This window comes from Coenobita brevimanus, chromosome 117 (assembly GCF_032717465.1).
Source record: "Coenobita brevimanus isolate Jiangsu-jjx chromosome 117, ASM3271746v2, whole genome shotgun sequence".
In the NCBI taxonomy this organism is placed as follows: domain Eukaryota; kingdom Metazoa; phylum Arthropoda; class Malacostraca; order Decapoda; family Coenobitidae; genus Coenobita; species Coenobita brevimanus.
In genome coordinates, this window is record NC_137070.1 from 6,521,046 (window position 1) to 6,531,045 (window position 10,000).

Sequence of the window (10,000 nt, forward strand, 5' to 3'; positions counted from 1 at the left end):
ATGAAGAAGGCGCGCACGCCCATGTTTACTCTTTTGTTTTGACTCTATTGTTTTAACCCACAACCCTAGATGAAAACATTTCTGATTGTTGCCCATCCCAAAACACCGTTGAGGAAAAGAAAGAAAGAAAGACATGTAGTGAAAAAAAGGAAGAAAGAAAGAAAGAAAGACATGAAGGGATAAAAGAAAGAAAGAGAGAGAGAGAGAGAGAGAGAGAGAGAGAGAGAGAAGAAAAAGGTCGGTAAACCAGAGTTCCTGAGAGAGGATAATTTGTAAGGTTCTGTCTTTCCCCTTTTTATCGAAAAATCTTGTGGCTGAGATTGGAGGCGGAAATGTTGATATGGGCCAAGAGTGTAACCTCTCTACTTTGAGGAGGTGTACTTGGTGACAGCCTTGGTGCCTTCAGACACGGCGTGCTTGGCCAGCTCGCCAGGGAGGAGCAGCCTGACGGCCGTCTGGATCTCCCGGCTGGTGATGGTTGAACGCTTGTTGTAGTGTGCCAGGCGTGAGGCCTCTCTGCAGCAATGCCGCTCCGAAGATGTCATTCACGAAAGAGTTCATGATAGACATCGCCTTGGAGGAAACGCCGGTGTCAGGGTGGGACCTGCTTGAGCACTTTGTAGATGTAGATGCTACTTAGCTCTCCTTCCTCCTACGCTTCTTCTTCTTGTCTCCCTTGGCAATGGCCTTCTGGAGCCTTGCGCAGCCTTCTTAGCAGCCTTTCCGGAGGTCTTGGGTGGCATGGCGTCGCTGACGAGTCAGACGGTATTACTACTACTATGTGCACGGTGCGGGAGCGAGCGAGAGACTGAGTCGAGATGGGGGATTTTTTTTTTTTTTTTTTTTTTTTTTTTTTTTTTTTTTTAAGGAAGGGGGGGAAAGAAGAGAGAATAGGGGAAGGGATAGTAAGAAAGAGGAAGGAAGAGGGAGTAGACAGTTGGTGGGCTGGCCACCATGCTTTGTTTTTTTTATATTATTTGTTACGTTAATAACTGCTTTAATTTTGTTTGTTGAGTTAGGTAAGTGCTTTGTTTTGTATATTGTGTTAGTTTGGTAAGTATATGTAGTGGTTATGGCTGTGTATGTTTGTGTGCGCGTGCGTGCGCGTACGCATGTGCGCGTGGATGTGGGCGTGTGCGTGGGTGCGTGTTCATATGTTTTGTATGTGTGAATTGCGCTAGCAGAGCTAGCTTTTGAGGGTTTGGTTGAGTTGTTTGGGTTTATGTCGTAATTGGGTTATGTCGAAAATAGGTGGGGTTTTTGTATTCGTTAGTGCGACACTTATCGTTTGGGTTGAGTTTAGGTAAATTGGTATAGGGTCTTTGGTTGTTTAATATGGTTTTTAGACTACTAAGGGGAACCATTTTGTGTGGAAGGAGCGATTCTCATCGTTGATATTGTAAGTTAATGCGTTGTATGTTTCAGGGTTTATTTCCTCGATTTTTACTCCAGATTTTTTTCGCTTTGGTTATGTAATCTTATGTTTAACGGTTTGGTTTTAAAGTTATGGCGTGAATTTGTTCAGTGTTAAGTTGTGTAAGGGTACTGCTGATTAGTTGCAAATCTGAGGGCTTTGTTTTGTAAGACTTGTAGGTTTTTTAAGTTGGGTATAGCTGAAGGTGTGTGTGTGGGAATGGGTGGGTAATCTAGTATGGGGAGGATCAAGTGCTTTGACAAGGTGGGATTTGACTTTTATAGGCATGTCCTTGAATCTGAGTAAGCGGGATAATGCTCCAGTAGCTTTTTGTTTTCTATCCTGTACACTGGGAAGATAGCCTCTAGAGTTAAGTTTAAACCCAAAGTATTTTACCCTCTTTCTTTGAAGTCTGGTTATTTCTTCGTTAATTATTAAAGGTTCTTTTTGGTGTTGGCAAGTTGGATGACGGAGAATTTGATTTATGTTAGTTTGTATTCTCCATTTAGATTCATATTCGTTAATTTTTTTCGACTTCGCTTTGAGTTCTTGAGTTCATGATCCTTCTAGATGGTCCAGGATAGTTAATAATTTGGGAAATATCGTCAGCTGTAACTTATATTGATGCCATGGGTTGCTTGTGGGGAGTCACTGGTGAAAAATAGAGTAAAGAGTTGGTGAGAGTACGCTCCCTTGAGGAACCCCGCTATCCAGAGCAAAGCTAGCCCCCTGTGTAATTATTTATTTTGATTTTAGCCTTTCTGTCGTCAAGAAAATCACAGAGAATTTTTTCAGTTATAGTTGGGAGGTTGAGATTAAGTAATTTATATTTAAGTCCTAAATGCCACACCTTGTCAAAGGCTTTTGTTACATCTCTAAGGATGGTGTGGCATTGTCCTTTGTTAGATTTACTTATTGCTATATGTTCTGATGCTATTGCAATTGCTTGAGTGGTGCCCCTTAGTAGTCGAAAACCGTATTGATTTTTATTGTATAGATTCTCAGATTCAAGGTGTAGTCTGAGCCTTTTATTAATTATTCTCTCTAGTATCTTTCCAGGGACTTCTAAAAGAGAGATGGGTCTGTAATTCTCTACGAGATGTGGGTTCTTGTTCTTTTTTGGGATTAGTTTTATAATGGCTTCTTTAAATTTGTCGGGGAAATATCCTGCAGAGATGGTTGCATTAAATATGTTTTTTAATTTTCTAATGGCTATATTGGGGAGATTGGATAGTATAGTTTTATTATATCCACTTTCTCCCGGGCAAGTCTTTTTTAAGTTCTTAATAATAGCGGTAATTTCATCTGCTGTCGCCAATAGGAGTGGTGAATATTGTGTCTGGAGTCTAATCTATCGGGGTTAGCTGAATGGTACGGTGTTAATCTATCTGCGTTGATGGTAAGGAACTCTTTTACTAAATTGTCGTGTCTGTTGTTGTTCTGTTCTTCTTCGATCTCTTGAAAGATGGACTCCCAGTGTCGCCTGTGTGTTCTTTCTTTTTCAGAGGCTGAGTGTTGTCTGTTTCCCAGATGATCTAATATGTAATGAGGCTCAGGGGGTTGAAGTTCCTGAGAGGGTTTTTATTTTACGCCAAAATGTGGAGGGATCGTTGTAAAGATTGGCAGTGTTTGTAATAGTGTTTGCCCAATGAGTGTTGTGTTCTGTTAGGAGGGATGTATGTAGTTGAGTTTGGAGTAGTTTGTACCGTCGACATGGGGGACGCGCTCGCTGAAATCCTTATATGTGATTGCTGCCCGATCGCAGCCCGGCTTCTGCCTCGTTCCCATTCGCGGGTGGGATGGGGCCGGATCGTGGGGAAGACGGGTATTTAAGGGAAGGTCGCGGGCGTCTAGATGACTTCATCTTCGAAAACGAGGAAGATGACATAAAAGAAGAACTCCAAAGGCTGCAGGACTGGGCAAAAATAGCCAAAATCACCAAATTTCCAAACAAAAACAACAGGAAAATAAACACACTAAAGGTGGAATTTGGAGGATGTGAAGATGGCTTGAAAAGGCAGAAGAAGGTCTCCTACTGTTCCTCTATGTCTGTGGGAAGGAACCAGATCACTAGAGAGACCTTTACCCCAATCATCACCTGCTTCAAGGTGCTACCCAGGCAGAGGACCACACAACCAAAGACTGCCCCAAGCCCAACGACTACAAGGCTTGCTCAGAATGTGGATCACACGACCACACCTGGAGGCAATGCACAACAAGCCAACAAAAAAATGCCTCAACTGTGGCGAAAATCACTGCACTCTTGCAATGAGATGCAAGATTAGGAAAGAGGACAATAAAAGGAAAGGAAGAAGAAATCAAGAAGACAAACAAAAACTAAGCAAAACAAAGTCTATGCTGACATTGCCAAGAAGACAGCAGCTACACAAGCCACCAGCAACATCTCTGCCAACCCACTATTCTAGCAACAACCACACTTTGGCTAAGAAAGTACATGATGTGCCTGTTCCAATGCTCATCTGCAGAACGCCGTAGCACCTGGCACATTTAACCAAAAACTAAACTTATACCCTCACTGCTAACAACCTGCCAACTATGAACTTCCCAGACGAACAGCCATCGGCAGCAATCATCAAAACTATTATGCCAGTCAGTGAAATTATGCAGGAAGCTGCGACCCAACAACCAGACAACGAGGAGCTAAATACCTCTACTGAATCTGAGGAATCAGACTCATCATCCAATGCAGATGACGGCTCAGACACAGAAATCCCAGAAACAACCACAGGTGAAGATGTTGCAGAACACCAGCAAGAACCAATCTCAGAGGCCACTTACACGATACACCAGATCCACAAATCCCACCCACCAACCAGAAAAGCGTCACGACCAGCAGCACTCAGACTCTAGACAACTTGCCAATGCCATCAAAGAAAAAGCCAGTGAAGTGCTCAACCCCCCCACAGCAACAAATCAAGCAACCAAAAATAAACACCTCTCTCAACCCCGAACAAAACGGGCCCAAACACTAAGAATAATACAACATAATGTCCTCAACTGGAGGGGAAGGAAACACACCCTAAAACAACACTTACACACACACATAGACCCCCACATAATCCTTCTCAATAGCCATGGGGTTAAATCTGACGAACAGCTAAAAATTCCAGGGTACAGAGTATGGCCAAATCTAACAGACACGAAAGAATCACGGATGGGACAGCAATCGCAGTCAAGCACAATATACAACACAGAATACTTGACGACTTCCTCACCAACACACTTGCAGTAGAAATACAAACGCAAAACAGGAATCATCTTACTTGCCACAGATTACATCCCACCTAGCAGACCTTTTCATTCCCACGCCAGACTATATCACACTCTTTAGAAGAAACACACCAGTCTATCTCTTTGGGGATCTAAACGCACATCACAGAACATTTGGATACAGAGACACAAATGTAGTAGGATCTCAGTTACACCAACTAATTCTTGACAGAACAATACAACACATAGGACCACACTTCCCCACATTCCTCTCACCCAACTCAGCCACAACACCAGACATAATATTATCTAACTATAACACCTACCACAACATACATATCAAACAAGGACCCTAACAACTAGCGATCATATTCCCATAATCGCAGACATCTCCAACCTATCCACTCTATTCGCCTTGCAGAAGCCAAGACCTAACTTCACTGCTGCTGACTGGGAAAATTTTCAAAGACACATAGATACACACCTCCCGGAAATAACACACCTACAATACGCTACGTCCACTGAGCTGGACAACATAATACACTCATGGTACACCGTCATCAAGCAAGCCATAAACACTACACATCCCAATAACACGAAATAAACCGTTAGCAGGATACACACCTAGCCAAGAAACACAAAACATCGCATAGCACAATTCAATGCACTCAGACAACACGCACAGACAAACGGATGGACCAGACAACACTACACAACATACAAAGCACTGCAGCTCCAACTACACAGGACATTACGTACAGAACACACAGAGACATGGGCAAACATAATGCAAAAACCTCTCCTCACACATATACAAGAAGCCAGAAATTTTTTTTGGAGGAAAATTAGGTCTCTCATCTGGAAAATAACAACAACGAACCCCCTTACATGTTCAACTCCCAAAATGAAAAAGTATACTCTAACCCTAGCAAAGAAGCCCTGCTAAAAAGACATCTGGGAAGAGATATTTACAGAGGAACAACCTAGGAGAGGCCCCCTCCCCCAGACAGAGCATACAGTAAACCAGTACCTCACAGTACACAAGGACAGAACCACACCATACAACACAGCAGACCCAACACGTCTAAATCAAACCTCATTCCTTACACGCCCAATCACAAACACAGAAATCACAAACATTATCAGCAAAATGAAGAAGACATGCCCAGGCGAAAGTGGGGCTCAATAAAACTATCTTAAAAAACCTCCCAGATTCAGCCATTCACCTGCTAACCCACATACTAAATGCAACACTCTCAGGCAGGATATTTCCCTACCAAATTTAAACACTCTCACACTGAAATTCATCCCCAAAGCTGATAAAGATCCTCGCCACCCACAAAATCACAGACCAATATCTCTCCTAGAAGTGCCTGGAAAAATCTTAGAGAGAGTAATTAACAACAGATTAAGAATACACACAGAAACAGAAGACATAAACAATCCCTATCAATACGGTTTCCGTATCGGTAGGAGCACAACACAAGCCCTGGCAATCATGAATGAAGACAAATTGCCATCAACAAAGCAGACGGAGGACAATGCCATGTAGTACTAAGAGACATAACCAAAGCTTTTGACAAGGTCTGGCACCCGGGAATGAAGTACAGAATCTTGCACTTGGGACTCCCTGTCGTACTGGAGAAGATGCTCTGCAATTTCCTAGACGACAGGGGTGCAAAGTGTGGGGGTCGGTTCTTTCTTGGGTGACAGATTCAGTCTCAGCTGTGGAGTCCCTCATAGGGCAGTGTCCTATCCCCAACACTCTTTTACTTTATATACAAAAAGATATTCCCCCTCCAGACAAAGAGACTGAACATAAGCTATGCTGATGATATAACACAAATCATCCCCTATAGGGGGCAAATCAAAAAATATGATCAGCAGGCAAACTAAGAGAGAAATAGAACTAATCAATAACTTCTGGAAGAAAAATGGAAAATAAAAACAAACACGAATAAATTCACGGTGATAGCATTAGGTTCAAGACTAAACATCCCAATCAACATCAATAACGAACCCATAGAATTCAAAAACTCAGGGAAAATGTTGGGACTGAAAATCACCAAGAATGGATACACAGACAACATCAAAGACAGAAAGGGCAAGGCCATCCACGCCCTATCTAAACTTTTTTAGATTTAGGGAGTTACCAATAAGAACAAAAATACACTTGATAAAAGCGCTTGTTCTCCCAGTATTAGACTACCCTCCAATTCCTACTCTTACACTGAGTAAAACTACAAGTACTACAACTTCAAAGAGTACAAAATAAAGCCATAAAGATTTGCTACAAACACTCAGATATCCCTACACACACAATACTCAAGAGGCTTCATGAAATGACCAACATAGAACCGATAAACGTACGCCTCCACAAACAAGCCAAAGAAAATCTGGCGAAAAAATAGAGGACAGAGACAGAGAAACTTTTAATAAACTGCAACAACAGCTTGCAAACACTATAAACATTAACAGAAACTTTCCCAGTAGCCTAAGCCTACTACACCTAGAGCCACAACTCATTTACACTTAGCTTCTAGCTAGATTCCAACACAATACACACCAAAATAATAATAATAAATAAATAAAACAAATAAATGAAATAAAATAAATAAATAAATAAAAATAATAATAATAATAATCAATAAAAATAAAATGAAAAGAAATAAAAATAAATAAATACACCAAACTAAAAACAAAAATAACAAATAAATAAATAAACAAACAAATTACACAAAAATATAAATAAATAAATAAATAAACACAAATTCATAATCAAACAAAACATAGAGACAATGAACAAAAACACAAAAGATAGCAAGGTGGTCAGCCCACCAACTGTTATTCTCGGACTTTCCTTCTGTTTTTCTCACTATTTCCTTACCCCTCCCCTCCTTATTTCCCCCTCTATCTAAAAAAAAAAAAAAAAAAAAAAAAAAAAAAAAAAAAAAAAAAAGAGGTGACACTCGCAGTCCACCTCTCGCCGAGGCAACACATCCACCGCTGTTCCCGGCGGGACCAGCTCTCCACAGCAGCCGCACTAGCCAAGGGGCGGGCCTGTCCTCTCCACCCGTCGGGAGTGCCCCGGTCCAGCGGCCATCCAGGAGATGTAGGCCGTCCCGGCCTCTTTCCATGGCCGACCGCCATTCCTCGATTATGCACCTTGACCGGGGTTGTGCCCCTTGTGTCCACCAGGGACTGGGCCCACCCCTCCACGCCACCACCTGCTGCTGTGGAGTGGTGGAGCGAGTCCGATGGGGGTTGAGGGCAGAGTTAGGGACTTCGACCTGAGCTTCGGCGCCCTTACCATCGGCTTGCCGGTTTGTCGATCAAGCTCTCGTCCCGCTCTGCCCTCTGTTTAACATCGAAGCAGCCGGCCGCATGAAACACCACCGAGTCGTAAGGGGTCATCCACCTGAGCCTGCCGGCGCCTCTCTATCGGCGCCGCCCTGTCTACCGCTCACGCCCATTGTCTCCTCCATCATCGGGCTGTTTTTTCACCATCGCCTCGTTCCCTTCCTCTGCCGCCCTTGCCCTGTCTGCACGTCGTCGTCCCTGCTATCTGCTTCCATTTTTGGAGCTTTTTTCTGCCTCTTCTCTGACGGGCTCTTTGTTTGCCCGTTCCCCACCATGTGTGGGGAGAATATTACACAACAAAAGGCGGGTGACGCATTAGTCTTCTCCTGAAGGTCTTCCTACTCCTCCAGCGACGACGAAGAAGACGATACTACTGCTACTACTACTACTACTACCACCATGTCCGGACGTGGCAAGGGAGGCAAGGTGAAGGGAAAGTCCAAGTCCCGATCTAGCAGGGCTGGGCTCCAGTTCCCCGTCGGCAGGATCCACCGTCTCCTTCGTAAAGGCAATTACGCCGAGCGTGTGGGTGCTGGTGCCCCCGTCTACTTGGCTGCAGTCATGGAGTACCTAGCAGCTGAAGTGCTTGAGCTGGCTGGCAACGCAGCCCGTGACAACAAGAAGACTCGTATCATTCCCCGTCACCTGCAGTTGGCTATCCGCAATGACGAGGAGCTCAACAAGCTCCTCTCTGGCGTCACCATCGCCCAAGGAGGTGTCCTGCCTAACATCCAGGCTGTGTTGCTCCCCAAGAAGACGGAGAAGAAGTAAACACTTCCAAGAAATCCTTCTTCTTCTTCACCTCCATCGGCTCCTTTAGGAGCCACATTCGTTTCTTGAGAGAGAATAGACTTTGCTCAACATCATCATCATCTTTGTGTATGGATGAATGTGTTGGTAGACTGTAATGTATGTGTCTGTCTGTCTGTCTGTATGTATGTGCGTAGAATGTGGTATGTGTGTTGAATGCTGGCATGTGTCTGTGGCTATATATTTACGTTCGGTTGCATGTAAGAAGCTACTGACATCAGTGAAGGTCGATTAATAATAATAATAATAATAATAATAATAATAATATTCCCACTACTACATAGCGTCTTGTCCCGTTCCCAACTGCACCTACATAATACTGTACTGTATAATTATGCCTCCTAAATAACTGCCTGGCCTGGTGGATGAATGAAGACATAGGTGATGATGATGGCTGTTCTCCCACCATCGAAGGAATGGACAAAGTCGTTCAGTGACAGAGGATATGGTGATGTATTCCACAGTATATATATAGATATAAGATATATATATATATATATATATATATATATATATATATATATATATATATATATATATATATATATTATATTATCCCTGTGGTGACGACCATGGTGGATTTAACACCCCCAGATAAGAGGAATAATTAAGAAAATACTATTCATTCATTTCTCTCGTCATTAGGAGTAGTATTACAACAACTAGTTCCTATAAAAAAAAAACGAAAAAAAAAAAAACCATCATCATCTATCTATTCATCCATCCATCCATTCATTCATTCATCATCATCATCATCATCATCATCAAGATTAATAATAATAATAATCATCATCAGCAGCAGCAGCAGCAGCAGCCATCGAACTGCGAGCTCCGGTGTAGGCCTGCTTAGTGAAGCTGTTGGGAGGCGAGTGTCAGCCACCTTGTCGACCACCTCTTCTATATAATGCACTAGCGGTCGTGCAAGTACCAACCGGATCCATTTAAATTTGATTTCAGGCCTCAGTGGTTGTATGGCGGTTGATGCAATGCTTGTACGATGGGTGATTGGTGGGTTTTGGCACTTAGAGAAAACGGCCGTGACAGCGACAAATTCAAGGGATAACTTGTTCATATGCAGACATTCTGTCTGTCTAACACTTAGGCATTCATATCATGCACTGTGTGGGTGGTGCCTCACTGACGTGACTGACTGTGTCTTCTATTCTCTAGGTGCATCCTTCAAGT

General features: G+C 43.0%; 1 protein-coding gene and 1 pseudogene across 1 annotated transcript; one reads left to right on the forward strand and one right to left on the reverse strand.

Annotated features, from left to right (window-relative positions):
- Positions 1 to 362: 362 nt before the first annotated feature.
- On the reverse strand, positions 363 to 743 carry LOC145418943 (histone H2B-like; annotated as a pseudogene).
- A 7,661-nt stretch (positions 744 to 8,404) lies between these two features.
- LOC145418965 (histone H2A) lies at positions 8,405 to 8,776 on the forward strand. Its single transcript, XM_080287216.1, has one exon. It carries the CDS (start codon positions 8,405 to 8,407, stop codon positions 8,774 to 8,776), a length of 372 nt encoding a protein of 123 aa, XP_080143342.1.
- Positions 8,777 to 10,000: the final 1,224 nt, after the last annotated feature.

What these genes read in the sequence shown, in the direction of transcription:
- LOC145418965 (XM_080287216.1), top strand. Translation starts at nt 8,405, where the DNA reads ATGTCCGGACGTGGCAAGGGAGGCAAGGTGAAGGGAAAGTCCAAGTCC.